The sequence below is a fragment of the Rhincodon typus genome, chromosome 9 (assembly GCF_021869965.1).
Source record: "Rhincodon typus isolate 14 chromosome 9, sRhiTyp1.1, whole genome shotgun sequence".
Classification (NCBI taxonomy): domain Eukaryota; kingdom Metazoa; phylum Chordata; class Chondrichthyes; order Orectolobiformes; family Rhincodontidae; genus Rhincodon; species Rhincodon typus.
In genome coordinates this window covers 74,654,010-74,680,568 of record NC_063340.1, presented here as the reverse complement: position 1 = coordinate 74,680,568, position 26,559 = coordinate 74,654,010, and the positions used below count along the sequence as shown (strand labels likewise).

General features: G+C 40.8%; 1 protein-coding gene across 1 annotated transcript in view; it reads right to left on the bottom strand.

The window, feature by feature from the left end:
- The window catches only part of mocs3 (molybdenum cofactor synthesis 3), a 53,535-nt gene that overhangs the window by 16,847 nt on the left and 10,129 nt on the right, over window positions 1-26,559 (bottom strand). The window contains exons 4-11 of the mRNA XM_048600907.1: window positions 23,974-24,048; window positions 23,775-23,892; window positions 20,911-21,019; window positions 14,358-14,420; window positions 12,608-12,771; window positions 6,231-6,278; window positions 5,849-5,945; window positions 4,761-4,871 (exon numbers count right to left, since the gene is read on the bottom strand). Of these exons, the coding sequence (XP_048456864.1) occupies window positions 4,761-4,871; window positions 5,849-5,945; window positions 6,231-6,278; window positions 12,608-12,771; window positions 14,358-14,420; window positions 20,911-21,019; window positions 23,775-23,892; window positions 23,974-24,048 (785 nt within the window). The remainder of the gene's footprint in view (window positions 1-4,760; window positions 4,872-5,848; window positions 5,946-6,230; window positions 6,279-12,607; window positions 12,772-14,357; window positions 14,421-20,910; window positions 21,020-23,774; window positions 23,893-23,973; window positions 24,049-26,559) is intronic.

Genomic DNA, 26,559 nt, shown 5'->3' with positions numbered 1-26,559 from the left:
CCTTCTTCAGAAAAAAAACTAGTGTACACAGTTTTGGTCTTCTTACTTGACAAATGATGTACCAGCACTGGAGGGGGTGCACAGGAGGTTTACTCCAGAGTTGAGAGGTTGGCTTATGAGAAGAGATTGAGTAGACTGAGACTATACTCATTGGAATTTAGAAGATTTTAGGGTAGATCTTATAGAAACATAAAATTATGAAGGGAATAGATAAGATAGAAGTAGAGAGGATGTTTCCCATGGCGGATGAAACTAGAACTATGAGGCACAGCTTCAAAATAAGGGGGAGCAGATTTCGGGCTGAGTTGAGGAGGAACATTTTTTCCCAAAGGTTTCTGAATCTCTGGAATTCCCTGCCCAGTGAAGCAGTTGAGGTCATCTTGTTGAATTTTTTGAAAGCAAAGACAGATGGATTTTTAAACAGTGAAGGAATTAAGGGTTATGGTGAGCGGGTGGGCGAGTGGAGCGGAGTCCACGAAGAGATCAGGCATGACCATACTGAATGGTGGAGCAGGCCTGACAGCCTACTCCAGCACTTATTTTTACCTTCCGATGTTCTTATGTTGCCATTTCTAAATGCATGCAGTTTCCCTTTCAATATGCATACCAAAGATTTCAAAACTGTCATGAAATCATCGCTCTGCAAACAAACATTATGCTTATTTTAATAGAAATAAAAAGCATATTTAAATGGCAAGAGGAGATGCTGGTTCTTTGAAATATAATGTATATTTATTAACTGAAAAGTATTAATTGTCAATTTCACAATCTAACAGAATAAATATACACCATTAATGAGTATTCAAGGGTCCTCATGTTAAATTATTAGGCGAACAATTTGTATCTCTTAGAGTTTTTTTCTATTACCAAGAAAGTAACATGGTTGATTGGTTTTCTTCAGGAATTGCTTCAGAGAAAGTGGTCAGGAAATGTGCCTTCATTCTCTGAATGAAGGCAAACATCATAAATTCTGAATCCTCAAGGGGACAGACTGGCAATCGCAGGTCGCCATTTTAATAGGCACACATCCACAATAAGTTAAAATCATTCAAAATAGTTTAAAATGTAGATTATGGTTTAAGTGCATAGGTTAATTAATGTCAACTTTTAATGTTTTTCTGTTGAAAGATTTTTTTAAAATTAGCTTTGTACAAATATCTACAGATTTTCAAATTTAAAAGTCAGAAAACCTTTTATAGTCAAATCCTTACCAAAAAGTTTTTGTTGTATCGATGCACAGATAATAACTACCCAGCAAGCAGTCCAATCGCCAACAGTATGTTAGTTAAAAACTATTTAATTTTGCTACAATGTAAAAGGAAATTTTATTTTTTTCAATTAACCCCCCAAACTCATAACATCTGCAATCAAATTCAGAAAATGTTGAAAATGATCAAGACAGCACGAGTTAAAAATACTTCAATTAAAAAGTAGAGTGCACTGTAATGAAGTCATATTTTCTTAAGAATCTTTTAATCAGTATGGTTTATAAATAGTTAAGAAAAGAAAAGCTGAAGCTTAGACGGGGATGGTAGCACAACAATAATGTCATTGGATTAACAGTCCAGAACCAATGTCCGAGTACATGTGTTCACATCCCATCCACAGCATGTGCTGAAATTTGAATTCAAATTTTAAAAACTGAAATTTAAAAACAACTTAATCTAATGGTGGTCATTACGGTTCTCATTGTAATTAATTCAGTTAGCTGGACAGCTGGTTTGCAATGCAGAGTGACAGCAACATTACATGTACAATTACCATACTGACTGTGCTGAAGCCCCACCTTCTCAACTTTGCATCTTGCCCTAGAGGCATGGTAGCCTATTGTCCTCTGCGTTTATGGCGATTTTGACTTTCAGGTTGCATCTGGGATTGAGTTCTTGGCAGGATGTATTGCTAGTACTTTTTGGGGCTTAAACTAACTCAGCAGGGGTGCAGGAACCAGGAGAGAGTGTATTAGAAAGTAATATCAAAATGCATAAAAATGTTGGGAGGTGGACAGCACTAGAACAGAGAATAGTGAGCTAATATGATGAGTCAAAGAAGACAGTAACAAAGTATAAAGTCTATAATGCATATGCAAACTTTTTATTAACTGGCACCCATGGGACCAGCAGTGTGCCGGTTGATCAAATATTCTGGATAATCAAGGGATCCACATAATCGATGTAAAAACACACACTAAGTAATAGAAATGTGATGCAGGGAGTACACGTTACTATCATATTTATTTACAGCATAAATCACTCAAACAATAAGGCAACTTTGCCTTAAGAAAAACTCACCAGGCAACAGCCTTCTCACTTGTACCCTCAACTGACTACTCTGACATTGCAGTAGATCACAGGATAGGAGGAGAAATTGACTCAAAATAGAAACAGACGTTGATATTTCACGTGATCATTCAATTGAACACATATATTTACATTGAAGTAAACAAATTTTAAAAACTATAATAATGAGACAGAATAATGCAGTAAACTTTGTAGTTTTTTGAGGCATATAATTGTTTCTGGTTTAAGTCGAGAGCGCCAGTTTTTAAGGTGCTGCTGAAAACAAAGTTTGCTGTATGTGAATGCATGGAGTATAGTTAAGATGACGGGTACAGATTGCCTAGTGGAATCATGATGCTGTGACAATTATAGAGACCTGACTCAAGGAAGGGAATGTTTGGGTGTTAAATATTCCTGGTTACAAGGTGTTTAGAAAAGACTAGCAATAGTAGTAAAAGTATATAAGATCTGGGAGTAGGAGTAGGCAATTCAGGAGTAGTATGGATTCGGGACCAAAAAGGTGGAATTAAACATGGAGACAAGTAGTCTCAAAAGGTGTTCAATTAATATTTTCCATCTGCCTTAATCTAGGAGGCAGTGCTGCCTAGGCCTTGGTGTGAGAGAAGGAAACCAATCACTGGAAAGGTTTAAAATTAATGAAGTCAAGGTTTTGGGACAGCTGTCAGTAATGAAATATTGACAGAAGTGAGAGTGAAAACTGCGGAAGCACTGGCAATAATCTTTCAATCTCTCCTAGATTTAGGGGTGGAGAGAGGTCTGGGAACACGCTCTTGTTCAAAAAGTGTTGTAAAGATAGGCCCAGCAATTACAGACCAGTTGGTTTAACTTTGGTGGTAGGAAAAGTCTAGAAATATTTATTCAGGATAGAATTAATAGTTACGTGGAAAAATGTGGGTTAATTTGGCAGAGTAAGCATAGATTTGTTAAGGGAAAATCATGTCTAAATAACTTAGAATGTATTTTCAAAAAAAGAGAGATAGCAGAGAAGCTTGATGAGGGCAAGGCTGATGTGTGCATCAACTTTCAAAAGGGGCTTGACTCAGTGCCACACAACAGACTTGTAGGAAAGTGATAGATCATAGAATAAAAGGGATACTAGAACTTGGAAATAAAATTGGCCGAGTCATAGGAAACAGAGTAATGGTTAATGAGTATTTTTCAAGTTGGAGGAAGGTTTGTAGTGAGGTTGACACGCTTTGGTACAAAAAAAAAATCAATACAAAGTAGAATACTATTTTAAAGGTTGTAGAGCAGCAAACAGACCTGGGTGTATACGAAAACAAGTCCTTAAATGTAGTAGGAGAGATAAAAGAGAGCTTTTAATACAACATACAGTATATTGTACACAGACTTCAATAATAAAGAAAGTACAAGAGCAGGAAGACTATTCTGAACTAATATTCAATACTGGTTAGATCTCACTTGGAGTACTGTGTATAGGTCTCTGCACCACACTTTATAACAGATGTGAATGCATTTGAGACGGTGCAGTAAAAAGGTTTACAAGAATGATGCCAGAGATAATTATTGTCAGTTAAGAGGATAAATTGGAGGGGTTGGGATTATTTTCCTTCGAAGGGGCGATTTGATATAGGTTTTCAAAAATCATAAGGGTCTAGACAGAGTAAATAGGGAGAAGCTGTTCTGGTTTGTAAAAACAGGTCATATTTTTTAAAAGTGTTTTGCAAAAGAAGCAAATGTCAGGTGAAGAAAACCCATTCACACAACAAATGGTGTGGATTTGGAACGCTCTGCCGGTGAGTGAGCGTAACGGAGGCAGGTTTAATTGAGACATTCAAGGCGGCACTGGATGATGATTATTTAAATAGAAACAACAGAGTTATGGGCAAAAGACAAGAGGTTGGCACCAAGTCAAAATCCTCAGAGCTGAAACATGATAGGCCAAATGGCCTCCTTCTGGACCGTAACAATTCCATGATTCTGTGAATTTAAAAGCACAGTACAGGATTCTAAAGAAAATGCGCAAATGTAAAACCTAGTGAATGTTTGTGCACTTAATACATTGTGCACTATTCCAAAAAAACTTATATTTTAATGCCTCAACTGTACTCATATTAGAAAATACGTAAGTGTAATTGCCTTGGAACTGAACTTGCTGTCTAGTTTTAAGTAACTCAAGTTTCTGTCCAACTTTCCTGCAAATTTACATGAAAGATTGCCTGTAGTGTATAAGGACAGGTTCAGACATTACTAACAAAGAGAACTTTGTATATACAAATGATTTTACAGATAATTTTACTTGCCTATTTTAATAGAAATTTTGATATCGGAATTATATATACTGAAAAACACAGCTCACGGACCAATGAAGTGCAAGTGTTTCTGACATAGCTCCTTTGTATTAAGCTCTCGGCTTCTAAATAGATAAATCCCACAGTTGTGTTTACTTGTAAGGCTCAGTAAATAATAAAAAGTGTACTTTATACGCAGTAAGAACTGTACCTGGAAAAGCAGCAACTTCAGCCATTGCCTCCTTTCTACTTGTGACAATACTATTCTGTAAAAGTTTTATGTATTCAGCATTCTTTTCCTCTAATTTAGCCAATGGAAAATCTGATATCATGTATAGGAAACAACTGTACTGTGGTCTTTTCATTTGAAAATAAGAATATGCATTAATACAAAAATTATAGTTTCCAGCTGCAATGGTTTCCTTTAAAGCAATTACTGTCACAACTCACTGGGATAGTATGTTGGAAGTCAGGCCCATTATTTCAAAAGCCATCACAAAATGTGAAAAAATTAAACCACCAAACTGCCCGATTCTATCGAACTGTTTAAGTTAGGCTAACAGAATATGCGAACCAGGGTCTTTCTCCATTACAATAAATAGTTATTTTGATGTCAAACTATTTTAAATCAATGGAAATAAGTGGATAAATTGAATTGCTAATCTATACCTGTATAGTTTAAACCCTACCCACTTTTTAAAACTTCCATACACACACAATTAGACACACAAAAAGATAAGACCAGACTCAAATATTATGGGTAGACAGGGTGCATAAAAAAGTCAGAAGCATAGATCTGGCACAAATCCAGATCACAGACAGAGATTAATTCTTTTTTCCAGGTTGCCTGTTTTTTTTTTAAATTTTGCTAATGATACAAGGTTGTGGATACACCAATTCACAACCTCTCATCCAGTGCTTGAGGATTTGCCCTTTCAGTGTCCGAGGTGGTGATTTTCTCTGCACCTCCTCTCAAGCTGTAACACTATATTTTGCACTGTGTTCGATGACCATAATGTACTCATGTAAGATATGATTTATTTGGTTAGCATGCAAAGTAATACTCTTCACTAACAGTACATAGGACAATTTAAAAAAAAAAGTTTGTTTATTTTGTTGTACTTTTGAATATCAATCTGCACATACGCACAAGCAGCGTTTCAGGGCACAATTTTGAAACTTTAATGTAAATGTAAACATAAATTTGATGGCTATTTGGCTTCTATACTTGTTAATTTTATTTCAGCATTATGCCTACCAGAATACATAAAAGATCATCAAAACAAATTCAAAGGATACAAATGGAATTAGGTAGTTGGCAAATATCAACTTCTACCTGTGGACGAACATCTACCAGAACATGAGGAACACCTTGATCTAACAGTTGTTTATATTCCTGAAGTAAAGTGATTGATTAGAAAAAATACTGTTAGTAGCCAGGCCTTCTGAACAATTTAGTATGGCCCTATGGGCGATGTCAATTTATGAACTTTAAAGTAAGTTGCAATATGAAATCTTTCCTCTGTAAATAAACAGAAAATTGGTTTTATTTTCAGGCATATGAAATGTAGTATATCAACATATTTACAATGACAAATACAGCTGCATTACATCAACTGATAAATACAAATAAAACGGAGGAGAAAATTCTCGATCTGGAAGCTAAAATTGCTTATCTTACCTGAACAGTTATTCTTTGTTCTCCAGTTAATAAATGAAGTGTCCTACACTAAAATTGCAAAATATAGGAAATAGAAGAGATCAGGAGTTAGGCTAACCAAACCAAGACACAGACCTTTATATATATAACATATACATTAATAATTTATTGCAGCTTCAAACGGTATAAAGGAATGATGGGACAGGCATTTTTATTACACAACCTCTTCTACTTATAAGACATAATTAAAATTGTACAAGAATGTGCTATCATTTCTGATTTAAAACAAAACTCTCCATTGATGTGGTGCATCAAGTTCGGAAGGCAAAGACAGAGTTGCATTAATCACTGGATTGTTAATCCAGAGACCCAGGTAACGTTCTGGGGACCTAGGTTCGAAGCCTGCCACAGCAGGTGGTGGAATTGAGAGTCTAATGATGGCCACGAATCCATTGCCGATTGTTGGAAAAACCCACATCGTTCAGTGATGTCCTTTAGGGAAGGAAACTGCCATTCTTACCCAGTCTGGCCTATATGTGACTCCAGATCCATACCAATGTGGTTGACTCTCAACTTCCCTCTGGACAATAAGTGCTGGCCTAACCAGTGACACTATCATCCTATGAATGAATTTTAAAAAAGTTGCCAACAGTTGCATGCCTCCAAGCCAATTCAATTGTTTTAGCGAGACAACAAGGTGCAGGGATGGATGAACACAGCAGGCCAAGCAGCATCATAGGAGCAGAAAGGCTGACGTTTCGGGCCTAGACCCTGTTTTAGCGTCTGGCATACTTAATTTCAAAAGAAAGTGACTGATAAATATACATGGTTAGAATGGAGACTTCAAGAAACTATGACTGTGCAGAAAAAAAATTCTCAGATTGAATATACAGGACTCTACAGAGATGTGAAAATATCAGTTGAACTGTTGGCAACTCCATTAGCCTTGTCCACCATGGCCACCTGGTGGATATAGTAGAAATGAATAAGATTGAAGATTTATTCACTGGAGTACAGCATCATGGATTTGTATGAAGACAAGGATATACTAAGCTGGTAGGGGCATTCACTCTAGCTAGCACTGGCAAAGCACAAACTTTAGAAAAGCTAGGTGAATGGCAACAGATCATGACAATTTTTAAAGTATATTTTGTGTATTCAGAATATTTCCTGTGAATTTTATCACATTGTCTTGCTGAATAGATCATTAAGCACCTAATTTTAAAATACTTGTGCAGAAGTATTTCATTTCAACCAATCAGAACATTTCTTTCCTCTCTATGAATCTGTGTTCCATTGTTCTGCTTCTAATTTAACTTGAAATAAAACTTAAACTTGTCGCAATATCACTAAATACCATTTGTTAATGACCCTCCTGACTCACTACACTACCCTGACCCTGTCAATTTAGTTATACCTGCAGATCTGACAAGTTTGCATTCTATTTCTGAATCCAGTCTGTTTCTGTAGGTCAGAAAGGCCCAGGGCTGATACTTAAGTCACTGATTTCAGTAGATCTTGCAGTCCCAAATAATTCCTTTATCTAGTACCTGCAAATATGTTTGGCCAATTAAAGTTTATCCAGCAAAACTCTGTAAAAAGCTGGAAGCAAGCATTCATAAGGAATTTTAAGAATACTATATCTAAGATTATCCAACATTCACTTAGAATATTGGTATTACAGTGTGGAGCTGGAGGAGCACAGCAAGCCAGGCAGCATCAGAGGAGTAGGAAAGTTGACAATTCAGGTCGGGATCCTTCTCCAGAAATGAGGATCTTCAACTAACTCTTCACTTAGAATATTACTTTCTTTTAAATGTTGTAGAATCAGTCTTTGTGGCACAAGGAACCATTTGTCCTTTTTTTTTAAACAAAAAGTTGATCACTTTAAAGGCAGATCATCTACCTTTTCTTGCCAAAATGCATCAGTTCAGATTCCTCTATTAAATTCTAATTTCTCATTTGTCTGCCCATTTTACTTGTCATTATCCAATGGCAGTCAGTTGGCACCATCCTTACCATTTGCCACACCTTTGAGTTCATTGAATGCAAATATTGACATTTTTCTAGAATCCCACAATCCAAATCATTTATGCATATACAGAATAACACTACATCAAGCTGTTTAAGTCATTTTTTAACCAAGCTAATGCTGAACTAACCTTATGCCATACTCTGTCCAACTCTTTGTTAAAATCCATGCAACAACATCATTCCCTTCTGCTATTTCTTCAATAAAAGTTGAAATCAGATTAATAAAGCATAATCTGCCTGTTACAAATCAGTGCTGGATTGCTTTCATTAATTCAAACCTATCAATCTGTTAATCTTTTCCCTGATAATTGTTTTTAAAACCTTATCCACTACTAATGTTAAACTGACTGTCTTTAGGTTACTAGGAATGTCCTTACATTCTTTCTTCAACAAGAGTGCCGCATTTGTCACTTTTCAATCTCATTATGAAGTGTCCTTCTTAAGGCACTCCTCCCTTATCTAGAGAAGTTTGGAAGACTGGCAAGTCTTTTCAGTATTATCCCCACTTGCATTTCTGTTCGCAACCTCAACTGCAAGCCATTTGGATCAACAACTTACCAACTGCAAGTACGGCCAGCATTTCCAATGCATCCTGTTAATCAATTTATATCTCACCCATTAAGTCTACCATCACCACTTCTGCTAATATTCTATCAGCAGCTCTCTTTTAGTAAACACTGATAGAAAGTGCACATTAATCCATGCTTTCCATCTCTGAACATTTATCACTTTCTTGTCCCTGTCAATTTAATCCAGGTATTCCTAACAATTTTAAAAAAAATCAGAAGATTGGTACTATGGCTTGGGCTCAGTACAAATCAGTCATGGAAATCAAGGAATATGAATAATGCAATATATATAAATAACACCAATGTAAGGCAACTAAGACAGATTTTATCTCTACCTGTTAGAGGGTTATGTTTGAGCTAAACCTCCCTCAGATTCTGATTCATCAATAAGAGTGACTTGTCCACAACATAGCCAGTTACCATTTCCAAATGTTTTACTTCTTTTTAAGTAAGCCCAGGAAGACATTTCTAACATAGTACCTTTTGATGTAATTTGCTCTGTGCATCTTATCAAATCACTTGGATGGCAGTGGATGATTTCTTCTGTTCGTTATTTGTAAAATTTTAAACCATTTACATAAAAATAAATTACAAGCACCAAACAGAAGAAAACTCTCCTTACTCTCACTTTAGTCAGGGTAAATACTTCCTGAAAGCATAATGTACTGCTACATCTATCTAAAGTTTGCAACACAAATGATAAATTGATTTTAGTCACAATTCTCCAAATGAGACTTCCACCTAGAATCTATGGCTATTCGCAATTAGACTTTCAAAAAACATCCGCTAAAGGCTCTGCACAACAGATTACCAAACATCAAAGTGCACTATATTGAAGATAACTAGTTGGTAAAAGGTTGGAAGAGCTTGGAAGACAGGCAGGGAGGGAGGGAAGGAATGTTCTCTTATTGTTTAGAGAAAGTTTGGGAGTATTGTTCCCCATTGATCTACAATGAAGCTTCAGTTTTTCATTACATATATTAGAAACATTAAAAGGAACTGCTATAAAATCAGAACTTGCTGGAAAAACTCAGCCAGTCTGTCAGCAATTGTGGAGAGAAAGCACAGTAAACATTTCGGGTCCAGTGACACCTCTTCACTGGATACAAAACATTAACTCAGCTTTCTCTCCACAGATGCTGCCAGATCTGCGAAGACTTTGCAGCAATTTCTGATTTTGTTTCAGATTTCCACTTGATGGTTTTTTTTCATTTAAAGAATTGTTATATATTTAAATTTTCAAATGACACTAAATTAGAGAGTGCAGTTAAGCTGTGTACATGAGAACAGGAAAATTAAAAGGATCAGAGAATGAATTAGTGAGCAAATGCGTGATAGATGGTGTTCAAAAGTGGGAAACCGAGCTTATCTGTTTTGGACCTCAAGAAATAAAAGCAAGAATGTTTTCTTCGTGGGGAAAGACTGGGAGCCATTGAGGAGCAAAAGGATTTAGGTGTCCATGTACACAAATAACTTTTTGTTCCTGCAACAGTTTTAAGTAATCAAAAACTGTAATAGAATGTTGACCTTTGATTTAAGAATGTTTTAATTCAAGAAACAATGGTTTCATTGTAGACATTTTTTAAAATCAACCTTCTCAGACACATTATGGAACAGATAGGTTACAAATCCAGACCTTCTGGCCCAGAGATAGGGACACTACCACGGTGCCGCAAAATATTGTTTTGTTAGAATTAACTGGTTGAATTATGAGGCCAGATTGCATTATCTTGGTTTCTATTTGCTGGAGTTTAAAAAGCTGAGCAATGATGTTATCGAGGTATTTAAATGTTAAAGGGATTAACTGGAGCTGATTCAAAGTACAACTATTAATAGTGAGAAAGAATCCAGAACAGGGGAGTAGAATATAAAGTTCAGAACTTTAGTAATTGTTCATCGATTAAAAGAATCAAAAAGATAACGTTTACACATGGAAAGAAGCAGCAAAAACTGTCTGGAATAAACTATTAAAGACAAGGAATTTATACAGGAATTGAAAGCAATGAGCTGTGTTTGGCAGAAGCAGTCGAAGCTATATGAAGAAAACTATTTTGACATGTGCTTGATGACTGGCTACTTTATGCCACAAAGATAACTGATTGCCCTGCAGAATAATTTGAGGAATCAACTGCAGGAAAGCTGCACCTTCAAACAGACAATTAGGCCAAATATAACAAGGAACAAAAGGGTGGCACGGTGGCTGAATGATTAGCACTGCTGCCTCACAGCACCAGGGACCGGGGTTTGATTCCAGCCTTGGGTGTCTGTGTGGAATTTACATTTTCCCCATGTCTGCCTGGGTTTCCTCCTACAGTCCAAAGATATGCAGGTTAGGTGGATTGTCCATAGTGCCTAGGGTTGTGCAAGCTAGGTGGGTTAGCCATGATAAAATGCAGGGTTACAGGGACTGGGTAAGGGGGCCTGGGTCTGAGTGGGATGCTCTTCAGAGGGTCAGTGTGGACTCAATGGGTCAAATTGCCGCTCCCACACTGTAGGGATTCTATGATTTTATACTCCTGATGAAAAAGGCAAGCTGCAGACTTGAAATATTGTGGATGAAAGAATCTAAACAATCATCAATCACCTTACAGACCCAAACAAACAAAGAAAATCTGTACAAGAATCCAACACCAGAATAATTTAGTCACAGGACCTCTAAGAACAGCATGCACAATGTTAGAAACCTGGACATTTCCAGACACAGACACTGTTGGTGGAAGCGTAACCAAATTCCACTACTAATCGGAAAATAGCCAAGTACACTTGTGAGGCTTAACTTGCTTATTCGAGGGATCTTATTTTTGTTGCTGTATGTTTAAATCAGTGTTTCAGTATCTGATTGTGAGATTCTTAATAAGTAGCTGAATTAAAAAGGTAGCTTGTGGTGATTTACCCACAACCATTACAAATAAATCAAGCCAGCCAGAAGTAAAATCAGAAAAGAGTACAAGTAGTGAAAATCTGAAACTTTTTCTTCCAGAAAGGTGTGTGAAAGTAGAGTCAATTTAAATATTTAAGACGACACTCAAGGTAGGTGGGATGGTGATAGGTGAGTGCTGGTAGGGAGTGGTCAGTGAGGTGCGGATAGGTGGAAGAGAAGGTGGACAGGTTGTGTCAGGTCAAAGGGGCAGAGACGAGGAGGAGGGTTGGACATGGGATGAGACCAGGGGTGGGGAGATTTTAAAACTGGTGAATTCCATGATTAGGCCATCAGGCTGTAGGCTCTCAAGGCCTGACACAGCCTGTCCATCTTCCCTCCCACCTGTCCACCCCTCTCAGCTCACTGACCAATCCCCACCACTTCCTACCTGCACTCACCCATCACCAACCCACCTACTTTCCCCAGGCCCATCCCTCCTCTCTTTATTTATTTCTGAGCTCCCTTCACCCTCCCCATTTCTGAAGAAGAGTCCCAACCCGAAATGTCAACTTTCCTGCTCCTCTGATGCTGCCTGGCCTGCTGTGTTCCTCTAGCTCCACACTTTGTTATACCTAAAAATAGTTAACCTGCTTTCAATCATAGTTGGAAAAAAATGCCAAGTGCTAGAGCACCCAAAGGGAGGGAATAATAGAACTGTAAACTAAACGAAGGCAGGAGATTAAATTATTATAAAAGAATGCAAATTGTTTATGGTAATCATCCACAAATGCTGCAAATTCAAATATTAATATGAAAATAATGACGAGTTTATATCATTCAGAAGTATTGAACAGTTATACCGGTCAATGTAATGTTCTCTTTCACTTTTGGACCTCTTTAATACTTTCTATTTTCAGACCATGTACGTTTCTAACCTGATCTGTTGCTGCTGAGCCACAGAATTTTTCATAGTCAATCAGATCTTTCACCACTGGATTCGCACCACACACTGCACATGTTGGCTGCTTGGAGCGAAGCTTAATGGTGCGAAATCGAGTTTCCAATGCATCAAATATTAACATCTGTTGGCTGTAAGATGCTGAATAGGTTATCATTAAGGACCAAAATGGGAAAACGTATTTCTGTTGCAGGAAATAAATTATTTTATTCCCAGTGCAAGATTCCAGCTAAGCATAAAGCTGGGAGCTGATAAAATGCATCACACAGCCAGTTAAACAAGAAAGCTACTCAATTTAATGCAGATGAACCCACATAAGATCAATTTTTATCTGTTAAGGAATCATTTGCCTCTGCCTTGATCATCAAATAGCATATGAATAGCGATTACGTGAAGCATTGAATTAGCAGAGATTTCCTTTCTCTGTAGAATAGAGATTCCGCTCACAATTGCAGTTCAACATTATAGCCAGGGAATGATTCACGCACAGTAGAAAGTAGGGAAGAAAAGTCAAATATAAATTTGAACTGATCTGAAACAGTAAAGTTCAAAAAAAAACCAAAAAGGGGGAACCATCACTTGATACTACTACTTTATTTGGTCCATATTGTAGGAAAGGGTGATTCTGTTACCGTAAGGAATATCTATAATATTTTCATCATACATCACAAGTACTAATAGTAACATTGAATAACTATTAAAGCATACAGTGATTCATTTCATCTCACATAATATAATCCTTTTATTATTTAAACTAACCTGTTCAGTGCATGTCAGTCCAAATCAAATCTTCATACATGAACATTACCCAACTGAGTGAGATAACAGACGGAACTGCATCTATGCCGACGTTTAGCATCAAGGAAGCAGTTACCATTAGATTTGAGGGGGGCTGGGGAAAAGTTGCCACTGGTAAGGGCATGAGATAGTAGGAACTGCAGTTGCTGGAGAATCTGAGATAACAAGGTGTAGAGCTGGATGAACACAGCAGGCCAAGCAGCATCAGAGGACCAGGAAAGCTGACGTTTCGGGTCTAGACCCTTCCTCAGAAAATGCATTGCAGAAAAGGGCATTTTACTTTCCCATCATTCTAAAAGTCCCACGTTTAAGGCAGGAACAACATACAATGAAATTGGCAACAACCTTGCAAGATCATTAATCTCAAACTCAATTTGTTTTACTTTCTGCAGATGCTGCCAACCGCTGAGTATTTTCAAGCATTTTCTGATTTTTTAAAAAATTTTCAGATTTATAGCATCTACAGTATATTTCTCTTGGCAAAAACAACACATTTACAGATACCGGTGTGACCACATTAATTTTTGTTTTTTTTCAAAAAACACACATCAATCCAATTTTGGGAAATAAAGGGAGAAAACAGGGAAATTGGAAGATGGGGGTGGAATGAAAAATGTTAATCCCTCATTTTGTTTTCAAATATTGTATAATGATTTTATGATGAGAAATTACTGGGATGGTACAACCAAAGGTCACCTGTAGCCACATGGGGGCAGTATTGTACTGAATCACCCTTTCGACATTACTGTGTCTTTGGTGTTATATAACTCAAATCATTAGCTTTTCAGAATCTACTGCTACCACTTGTAAAGATTACAATTCGAAGTTTTCATTCAGCAACTGTACTTTACCAATGGGTACCCCAATGCACTAGAGCATTTCACAGAAACATTTTATTATGTTACAGTGGTAAGGAATTAAAAAGATACATCCTATCCCTGACGCAATCTTCAGCACCTCCAGTGCCTGAATACATCCCAGAATTCCAGGCACTATAATATGAAAAAAAAGTTGTTAGGTTAACAAAACTTTAAAAAAATTCAGGGAAGTGAGCATTGTGTTTCAAACATGGCCAGCAAAATCCTGGAACTACCTCCATAACAACACATTACCTAAACATAATTACTGCACTACATCGACTACAGTCATTTATAAAGGCACTGCCACGTTTTTCAAGAATAATTAGGGATGAGCAATAAATGCTGGCCTGCCAATGATACCCACATCCCAAGAATTAATAATTTAAAAAACGGATTTGGCTTACCTGGCTTGAATTTCAAGTTTGGCAGTTAACTGTCCTTATGAGTGCAAGATGAAAAGCTTCAATGCCATATCTCTTTTCTCAGCAATAAACTAACAGTGCTAAGTATATTGCTCAATATGCTTAAGTTGCTTAATTCTTAAGCAATTCTTTGCTTAATTCATTCATTAAATATAATAAATTTTGTGTTTTTGTTTAAAAACATGAATGCTTGTAGCATAGTTCCAATGGCCCTTCACGTTTCTCTTTGCTAATGGCACCTTACAGATTGTAACATTTCAGCCTCAGAGGCAGAGATGAGAGAAATAGAAATAACACTGTTAGTACAAGAGAAAGCTGCTTCCCGGGCAATGTGAAAAATCACAGAATCGTTCAATAAATTCATGAAGGAAGTCTGCTTAAAAAAAAAGTTTAACATTACTATCAGAATGAAATATGTGAAATATATCACATACCTGACCACGAGGTCAGAAGGCTCCTCACATCACCACTGGCCCACTGCCCAGTTTGTATCTAAACAGTATGTCCACGTATTCTACCATGATCATTTTTTCATTTCACTCCTCCTGGCATTAACCAGATCTAGCAAGTATAAAACAGAATAGTGGCACAATGGAAGTGTCTCTATCTCAGAGTCAGGAGGCCTGGGTTCAAGTTCCACCTGCTCCAGAGGTTCGTAACACCATCTCTGAACAATACCTAAAATACCTAAAACAGTATTCTATTTGAAGAGCATAATGCAAAGTAGAGCAAGTATAATAGCCTCAAGGCACGATAGGTATAAAATCAGATTTTCTCTCAATAAGTTACCACATTTCAAGTTAAGAAACAGCTCAAAGCACAAATTGTTCTATTAAAGCTCCAACTGGAAATTGCCCTCAACTGCCCTTTGAAATGGCCTAGCAAGCCATTCAGTTGTATAAATTGCTATGTATCTCAAAGAAATGACACCAGACAGATCACCTGGCATCAACCTAGGCAAGGAAAGACAATGGCAGAAACAGCCTTGTCAACATGGCAAAGTCCTCTTCACTAACATCTGGGAACCAGTGCCAAAACTGGGAGACCTGCCTCACAGACTAGTCAAGCAATAGCCTGGCATTGTGAGCATGACTATGTCCCAGACACTACCATCACCATACCCGGCTATGTCCTGTCCCACTGGCAGGACAGACATAGCAGAGGTGGTGGCACAGTAATGTACAATCAGGATGTAGTTGCCCTAGGGAGTCTCATGGCTTCAGGCTGAACACAGACAAGGAAACTTCCTCCTGATTACCACGTACTATCCTCCCTCAGCTGATGAATCGACATTCCATGCTGAACAACTCTTGGTGCGAGCACTGAGGATGGCAAGGGCACAAACTGTATTCTGGTGGGTGACTTCAATGTCTACCAATACGAGTGGCTCAGCAGCAGTACTACTGCCTGAGCCGGTCAGGTCCTGCAGGACACAGCTGTTAAGATTGGGTCTGTCAGCAGGTGGTGAGGGAACCAAGAAGTAAAATCATGCTTGACCGCATCCTTACCAATCTGCCAACTGCAAATGCATCAGCCCATGACAACATCAGTAAGAGTGACCACCACACAATCCTTGTGGAGATGAAGTCCCACCTTCACACTGAGAATAACCTTCATTGTGTTGTGTGGCATTATCACCATGCTAAATGGGACAGACTTCACACAGATCTAGCAACTAAAGTCTGGGCATACTTGAGGCGCTGCGGGCCATCAATAGCAGCAGAGCTGTACTCCAGCATAATCTGCAACTGTATGACCTGGCATATCCCGCACTCAACAACCAGGGGATCAACCCTGGTTCAATGAAAAGTGCAGGAGGGTATGCCAGGTGCAGCACCAGCGCATACCTGAAGATGAGGTATCAACCTGGTGAAGCTATCAAACAGGACTATGTGCATGCCAAACAGCACAAGCGGCAAGTGACAGACAGGGCTCAGTGATCCTACAACCAACGGATCAGACCTAAGCTCTGAAGTACTTTCACATCCAGTCAAGAATAATGGTGGACAATTAAACAACTCACTGGAGGAGGAGGAGGCTCCAAATATCCCCATCCTCAATGATGGAAGAGTCCAACACATCAGCGCAAAAGATAAGGCTGAAGCATTCGCAGCAACCTTCGGCCAAAAGTGCTGAATGGATGATCGATCTCTGCCTCCTCCAGTGGTCCCCAGCATTACCGATACCGGTCTTCAGCCAATTTGATTCACTCCATAAAAATTCAAGAAATGGTTGGAGGCACAGGATACCGCAAAGGCTATGAGCCCTGACAATATTCTGGCAGTAATACTGAAGAGTTATGCTTCAGAACCTGCCGCCCACCTCGTCAAGCTGTTCCAGTTACGACAGAACACTGGCATCGACACGACATTGTGAAAAATTGCCCAGGTATGTCCTATACATAAAAAGCAGGACAATTTTAATCTAGCCAATAACCGGCCCATCAGTCTACTCTCAATCATCAGTAAAGTGATAGAGGGTGTCATCAACAGTGCTATCAAACAGCACTTGCTCAACAATAACCTGCTCAGTGACACCCGGTCTGGGTTCCGAGTGACGAATAAAATTAAATTGATAGACAAGATATAGTAGAAAGGCTGGTCATGTGAAGGATAGATAAGTCACCGATTTCAGAAGGATTGTAGTCCAGGGTGTTTAAGGAAAGAGGAGTGGAAAATTTTGCATAATTTTCCAATAGTCACTAGATCATGGCTGATTTTATCTTGCTCAACTCCGGTTCCTGCCTTACCGCCATATAACCCTCAATTCCCCTGATTAAAAACCTGTGGTACTCCACTAGTTACAGGTTCCCCAACTCTCTAGACTGAATCTAACAAAACCTTTCGGTCAAATCTGAGCTGTGTAGAGTTTCTGGAGAGTTTGTTGTCATGAGGCCGAGCAAGTTCTCTGGTCTTATCTGACCAAACTCGCCTCATTAATTACCTATCACACCCCTATGGCATCCCTCATGTCTAATTTCCACCCCCATCTTATCACGTCATTCCTAAAACAACTTATTACTGCATAAATATCAATGAACTCACCAGCATCCCTTGCTTCAATGCCATCTCTAAAGCCCCACTGTGCATCTGACCAAGCATTATCAGATGAGTGGAGCTGCCTACATGGTTGCTGACATTGCCCTAGACACTGGAGCCAGAATGCCAGACCATGCCTGCCTAGTTCAAGGTTGCTTTAACCCAGTTGGCAATCTCAGCCATTTGGAAGAAGCCAGCGTAAGTGCCACTATCATCTTCCAGACACCTCAAAAATCACTACCCATAATACTATACACACCTCCCACCAAAGGCTTGAGCTCTACTACTCTATCGCATGCAAAATCTTGCACCATGTGTTCGCACTAAGATTAACCCATAACACTAACACTGCATGTCCTCTCCACTGCCTCCTCACCTGCTCCAGCAGCACGCATTGTGCCTATCCACTTCCATCTCCTGTAATACCTGCCTCTCGCTCAGTCCATGAGAGAAACAACCCAAAAATAGGAAAAAAAAAAGTCAAGAAGGATGGCGTGCTGCCTTTTATTCATTTGCTCACCTATCAGAAGATCCTGAGTCTGACTACTCCAAATCGCCAAATGACCATGTCCAGACCCTTGGAATGCTATTGGAGGATGCCCTTAACTTACAGTGCCAGAACTCTGATCAAAGGGTCGCTCAGAGGCTTAGCGAGTCCTCATGCATCTTACCAAACTTGTCTTATTAATTACCTAACAGGCCCTCCCCTAAACACTCACTACTGTTCATCTACTATCTTTTCTGCTCAACTCCTAACCCAGTCCTCTCCAGCAAATTCTGCCCTTATCTGACAGTCAGAATGAAACAAGGCCAGGGGGTTCTGGAAGGATGCAAGACCCCTTGCCCACAGACAAAACAAACCAGACAGTGCGCCTGGGATGAAGGCAGTATGGGGGTGCTAATTTGCAATGGTAACACATATCAACAATCCATTATAATTCTCAGTTATAATTTATAAACTCAGATACTATAACTTTTCAAAACTTGATTTCAATGATTGCCACCAGTATGAGTCAATGGTGATTCTTGAGCTATTAATGTTTACTAAACAAAACAGAAACCCAACACATTGTAATACACATCAGTGGACAGAGTTCATGTGCAGTGTCATGTACTTGAGTGTGTATGAAAGGTGGCAGACAAGAAAAGAGACTTGACTGTAGCCTTTAATCACTCCATAAAAAAAGGTTCAACCTCCATTGAGTGCCAGAGAAAACTGTGTTCGAGTCCTGCTGAACAAAACTACGATATTATGTTGTTGTTTATATAAAATGTAAGTGAGATATTATCTGAAGTGTTGTGTAGCTTTGGTCTCTATTTTACTTCAAGGACTTTTATCTAGAGATAGACAAGAATGATCTTAACGAAGCTATGGAGATAGTTTTGGTTGTGCTGGAGATGCACAGATGTAGCAATGATATGACTTAGTTTTGAGAATTAAGGGCATCAATTACAAACAAGTAGATAAATTGCCTTGAAGTGTATATTTATATTAAAAAAAAACTTAACCTAGGGATGTGGACTTCACTGGCTGGACCAGCATTCATTGCCCATCCCCAAATATTCTTGAAGTGGTGAAGTGAGCTGCCTTCTTTAATTGCTACAGTCATTTGGTATAGATACACCCACAATGCTGTTAGTGAGTTCCAGGATTTTGACCCAGAAACACAAAAGAAATGACATTGTAGTTCCAAGTCAGGACGATGAATGGCTTGGAAAGAAACTTGCAAACAGTGTTATTCCCATGTATCAGCTGCCTTTGTCCTGCCAGACAATAGTGGTCATAGGTTTGGAAGGTGCTAAGTAGGCTTGGTGAATTTCAGCAGTGCATCTTGTAGATGGTGTACACTGCTGCTACTGTGTATCGGTAGTGAACAGAGTGGATGCAGAGCCAACCATCTACCTCGGTCAGGACTGTTTGTCCTGGATGGCGTCAAGTTTCTTGAGTGTTGTTGGAGCTGCGCTTATCCAGGTGAAAGGGGAGTATTCCAATACACTCCTGACTTGTGCCATGTAGATGGTGGACAGGCTTTGGAGAGTCAGGAAACAAGTAATTTGCTGCAGGATTCCTAGCACTGACCTGCTCCTATAGCCACAGTACTTCCTTGGTTGGTCCAGTTCAGTTTCTTATCATGGTTGTTGGTTAGAAATAGGGATCAACCATTTAAAACTAAGTGAAGGAAGATGCATGGAAGTTTTATTTTCTTCATAGGGTTGTCAATCATTGGTGAAGACTGGTTCCTTGAATGCCTTCAAGAAGGTTGGAAAATGTACTTTTGGAAAACCACAACAAAATACAGGTAAGATTGTGGGTAACAAGCAAGATTGTTTCCTGGGACGAGTTTATTGCTTTTGAAGGATCGGAGAAGAGTTTTACACAAAGATTTCCTGAATTACTTATAGATTGCTTTATTTCCCTCTCAAAAGGATATAACAGAAAACATTCAAGTCACAAGAATGAGTCCACTATAAAGCAGGATGAGCACTTTTTCTCATCTGGAGTATATAACAATTAACTCATATTGTTAATGTCAAAAGTTATCAATAAGATAGAGGAGTGGGTCATGGGCAGGAAACAATGAGTGAGGATAAGGGGTTCTTTTTCAGGTTGGTGACCCTTGACAAGTGCGGTTCTATGTGGATCGGTGCTAGAAACACAACTGTTTACATTATATATTAATGACTTGGAGGAAGGGAGTAAAGGTACTGACACCAAATCTGCAAACAACAACGCAAAAAAAAAGTCAATGGGGAATCAGGTTGGACAGGGATACAAACCATTTACAGAAAGATAGTAATAGGTTAAGTAAGAGGCTTGACAGGGTAAATGCTGAGAGAATATGTCCCCTCATGGGACAGTCCAGGACTAGACAGCATAGTCTAAATATAAAAGGGGTGCCAATTTAACACCAAGATGAGGAGAAATTTCTTCTCAAGAGGGTTGAACAGTCTTGCCACAGAGAGCTGTGGGCAGAATCTTTGTGTATATTTGAGGCTGAGATAGACAGATAAATTCTTGATCAGTAGGATAACCAAGAGTTATGGGGAAAGGGCAGGGAATTTGATGTGAGAAACACTGGATCTGCCATGATCCTATCGAAAAGAAGAACAGGCTCTTGGGGCCTAATGGTTTACTCCTATTCCTGTTTCTTATGGTCTTACCTATTCCCAAAACTCCACCATCGGAACAATTAGTTACAGTCTCAGCTGGAGGTGGCTTTGGATAGAGGCATCTATAACAGGGGCCACCATTGTAGTTATATACTGTAAGCTGAAAAGTTTAAAAAAAAAGTTACTCTTAAAAACTCTCAATATAAAAAACAAACAACAATTATGAGTACTTTAACAGCAGCATGGTGGCACTGTGGTTAGCACTACTGCCTCACAGCACCAGAGACCTGGGTTTGACCCCAGTCTTGGGCAAATATCTCTGTGGAGTTTCCACGTTCTCACTGTGTCTGCGTGGGTTTCCTCAGGGTGCTCTGGTTTCTTCCCACAGTCCAAAGATGTGCAGGTTAGGTGGGTTAGTCAGGATAATAAACCCATATAGGGTTATGGGGAGGAGTCTGGGTGGGATGCTCTTTGGAGGATCAGTGCAGATTTGATGGGCCAAATCTTGCTGCACAGTAGGAATTCTATGGTTCTAACCATATTGCCAACTATTTCCCAACTACTCACTAACTGACTTCATCTTTCTTCCTATTCTTTTCGTAGTGACGTGTACTCATCTACTTAATCCTTCATCTCAGTTTTTTTCAAAAAGAGACCGATATACCTTAGCAGTGTTGCATAAGAACAAGACAAAGAGGGTAGACGATGGCCAAGTGGTATTATCGCTAGACTGTTAATCCAGAAACCCAGCTGATGTTCTGGGGACCCAGGTTCGAATCCCACCATGGCAGATGGTAGAATTAAGAATCTACTGATCACCACAAAACCATTGTCAATTGTCGGAAAAACCCATCTGGTTCACTAGTGTCCTTCAGGGGAGGAAATCTGCCACCCTCACTGGTCTGGCCTACATGTGACTCCAGCCCCTCAGCAATGTGGTTGAGTCTCAACTGCCCTATGAAATGGCCTGGCAAGCCATTCAGATGTGCCAATCACTACTAAGACTCAAAGAAATGAAATTAGATGGATCACCTGGCATCGACCTAGGCACCGGAAAAGACAACAGCAGAAACAGCCCTGTCAACCCTGCAAAGTTCTCCTCACTAACATCTGGGGGTTTGTGCCAAAATTGGGAGCACGGTCTCACAGACTAGTTAAGCAACAGCCTGACATTGTCCATAAGGTATGATTCTGTGAGTGTGACTATGTCCCAGACACCACCATCACCATCCCTGGATATGTCCTGTCCCACTGGCAGCTGCTTCATCAGTGACCTTCCCTCCATCATAAGGTCAGAGGTGGGGATGTTTGCCAACGATCGCACAATGTTCGGCACCATTCGTAACTCCTCAGATACTGAAACAGTCCGTGTTCACATGCAACAGGATCTGGCCAATATCCAGGCTTGGGCTGACAAGTGGCAAGTGACATTCGCGCCACACAAATGCCAGGCTATGGCCGTCACCAATAACAGACAATTTAACCACCGTCCCTTGGCATTCAATGGTGTTACCATCACTGACTCCCCCATTATCAACATCCTGGGGGTTACCATCGACCAGAAACTCAACTGGACTCACCACATTAACACAGTGGCTACAACAGCAGGCCAGAAGCTAGGAATATTGCGGCAAGTAACTCACCTCCTGACTCCTCAAAGCCTGTCCACCACCTACAAGGCACAAGTCAGGAGTGTAATGGAATACTCCCCACTTGCCTGGATGGGTGCAGCCCCAACAACACTCGAGAAGCTTGACATCATCCAGGACAAAGCAGCCCGCTTGATTGGCACTACATCCGCAGCATCGACTGCCTCCACCACCAACGCTCAGTAGCAGCACTGTGTACTATCTACAAGATGCACTGCAGAAATTCACCAAAGATCCTCAGACAGCACCTCCAAACCCAAGACCACTTCCATCTAGAAGGACAAGGGCATCAGACACATGGGAACACCACCTCCTAGTTTCCCTCCAAGCTGCTCACCATCCTGACTTGGAAATATAATCGCTGTTCGTTCACGGTTGCTGGGTCAAAATCCTGGAATTCCCTCCCTAATAGCATTGTGGGTCAACCCACAGCAAGAAGGCTGCAGTGGTTCAAGGCGGCAGCTCACCACCACCTTCTCAAGGGCAATTAGGAATGGGCAAGAATGGGCAGCGACACCCACATCCCACAAATGAATAGGAAAAAAATGCTGGAGTAGATAATCAGCTCTTCAAGCCAACTATAATTCACTGGAATCAAGATCACCTCTATTCTACTTCTCATCCATTCCCCATATTGTTTGATCCTGGAATAACTAAAAATCTAACAGCCTTTAATATATTAACAATAGGGGCTCCATTGCTCTCACAGGTAGGGAATTCTTAAGATTCCAAATTATAAGGAAATTTCAAATTATTCAGATGTTTATTCTATAATGCAATAAGTAATTTCAATCACAATGCTGTGAGTCTGGGGTCACATATATACCACAGTAGGTAAAGATGAAAAACTTCACTGCCTGAAGAACACTAATAAATCTGACAGGTCACAATGTAGCCATTACTGAGACCAGTTTTATGTTTCAGCTTACAGCTGTCAGCATGAGACTTGAACCTGTCCCATTTCAGAACTCCTAGTATCCATCATATGATCAACTATCAGGTTTGTATCGACTTCACAGTGAGGCAGGAAGGATTTCCTCCCTCCTGTACCCACTGTGATGAGACAAGACTCAAATCCCTTCGTTCACTGGTTTTATTCAAGCTGATACACGAGGAAGAACATGAATCTGGATCTCTAGATTACTCATCTAGTGACATTACCACAACGCCACCCATTTGTCCCCTGTTCAATCTAGATTAATAATACTTTAAACGTAAACATCAGTGAAATAATTTTTAAATAAGTATTTGTTATTATTTATTTACCTGTCCCTCCATTCTTAGAGCACTAGCTGATACCAGTGGCTTCCCATTCAGAACACACGCGTCATTGACAAGAAACCGTGTAGGGACATTGTCAGAGCAATCTACTACAATGTCATATTTGAAGAAATGAGTTAAGAATAATCTAAATAATCAAAAATAATTTAATCCCTATCACGAAAATAACACAAAAAAAGGATATTGTTGAATAAGTTGCTTTGCATTCTTGTAGCTCAACTGAAAATGATATGGTACGCATTCAACATTTGAATTTAGCCTGCGAACAAGAAATAACAATTCAAAATTAATACAAACATTGGTTTTAAAAATAAACTCTTGTTTGTCTGACACTCCTCTAAATTGTTAGATGCCTGCACATCTGTCAATGAAGTAAGATGACAAGGTGGTCACCTAAGAATGGTACAATTTAACACGCACAATCGATCCACGCAAGACCTGTTGCTTCTCCAAGTCATCAGAAGGGACAATTATTTTTAAAAGAGATAGTAGGAACTGCAGATGCTGGAGAATCCGAGACAACAAGGTGCAGGACTGGATGAACACAGCAGGCCAAGCAGCATCATAGGAGCAGAAAGGCTGACGTTTCGGGCCGAGACTCTTCATCAGAAAAGGGGGAGGGGAAGGGTGTTCTGAAATAAATAGGGAGAGAGTGGGAGGCGGATAGAAGATGGACAGAGGAGAGGATAGGTGGAGAGGAAACAGACAGGTCGAAGAGGCGGGGATGGAGCCAGTAAAGGTGAGTGTCGGTGGGGAGTTAGGGAGTGGATAGGTCAGTCCAGGGAGGACGGACAGGTCAAGGGGGCGGGATGAGGTTAGTCGGTAGGAGATGGGGGTGCGGCTTGAGGTGGGAGGAGGGGATAGGTGGGAGGAAGAACAGGTTAGGGAGGCGGGGACGAGCTGGACTGGTTTTGGGATGCGGTAGGGGGAGGGGAGATTTTGAAGCTTGTGAAATCCACATTGATACCATTGGGCTGCAGGGTTCCCAAGCGGAATATGAGTTGCTGTTCCTGCAACCTTCGGGTGGCATCGTTGTGGCACTGCAGGAGGCCCAGGATGGACATGTCGTCTGAGGAATGGGAGGGGGAGTTGAAATGGTTCGCGACTGGGAGGTGCAGTTGTTTGTTGCGAACCGAGCGTAGGTGTTCTGCAAAGCGGTCCCCGAGTCTCCGCTTGGTTTCCCCGATGTAGAGGAAGCCACACCGGGTACAGCGGATGCAGTATACCACATTAGCAGATGTGCAGGTGAACATCTGCTTGATGTGGAAAGTCTTCTTGGGGCCTGGGATGGGGGTGAGGGAGGAGGTATGGGGGCAGGTGTAGCACTTCCTGCGGTTGCAGGGAAAAGTGCCGGGTGTGGTGGAGCTGGAGGGGAGTGTGGAGCGGACAAGGGAGTCACGGAGAGAGTTGTCCCTCCGGAAAGCAGATAAAGGTGGGGAGGGAAAGATGTCTTTGGTGGTGGGGTCGGATTGCAGATGGCGGAAGTGTCGGAGGATGATGCGTTGGATCCGGAGGTTGGTGGGGTGGTACGTGAGGACGAGGGGGATTCTTTTTTGGTTTTTATTGCGTGGACGGGGTGTGAGGGATGAGGTGCGGGAGATGTGGGAGACACGGTTGAGGGCGTTCTCGACCACCGAGGAGGGGAAGTTACGGTCCTTGAAAAACGAGGACAACTGAGATGTACGGGAGTGGAATGCCTCATCCTGGGAGCAGATGCGGCGGAGGCGAAGGAATTGGGAATAGGGGATAGCATTTTTGCAGGAAGGTGGGTGGGAGGAGGAGTATTCTAGGTAGCTGTGGGAGTCGGTGGGCTTGAAATGAATATCGGTTTCTAGGTGGTTGCCCGATATGGAGACAGAGAGGTCCAGGAAGGGGAGAGAGGTGTTAGAGATGGTCCAGGTAAACTTAAGGTTGGGGTGGAAGGTGTTAGTGAAGTGTATGAACTGTTCGAGCTCCTCGTGGGAGCACGAGGCGGCGCCGATACAGTCATCAATGTAACGGAGGAAGAGGTGGGGTTTAGGGCCGGTGTAGGTACGGAAGAGGGATTGTTCCACGTAACCTACAAAGAGGCAGGCGTAGCTTGGGCCCATGCGGGTACCCATGGCTACCCCCTTTGTCTGTAGGAAGTGGGAGGAATTGAAAGAGAAGTTGTTGAGTGTGAGGACGAGTTCGGCTAAGCGGATGAGGGTATCAGTGGAGGGGGACTGGTCGGGCCTGCGGGACAGGAAGAAGCGGAGGGCCTTGAGGCCATCTGCATGGGGAATGCAGGTGTAGAGGGACTGGACGTCCATGGTAAAGATGAGGTGTTGGGGACCGGGGAATTGGAAGTTCTGGAGGAGGTGGAGGGCGTGGGTGGTGTCACGGACATAGGTAGGGAGTTCCTGGACCAAGGGGGAGAAAATGGAGTCTAGATAGTTGGAGATCAGTTCGGTGGGGCAGGAGCAGGCGGAGACAATGGGTCGACCAGGGCATTCAGGTTTGTGGATTTTGGGAAGGAGATAGAAGCGGGCGGTGCGGGGTTGGGGGACGATGAGGTTGGAGGCCGTGGGTGGGAGGTCACCTGAGGTGATGAGGTTGTGGATGGTTTGCGAGATGATGGTTTGGTGCTCAGGGGTGGGGTCATGATCAAGGGGGCGGTAGGAGGAGGTGTCGGAGAGTTGGCGTCTGGCCTCGGCGATGTAGAGGTCAGTGCGCCATACTACAACTGCGCCTCCCTTGTCCGCGGGTTTTATGGTGAGGTTGGGATTGGAGCGGAGGGCTGCACGTTCTG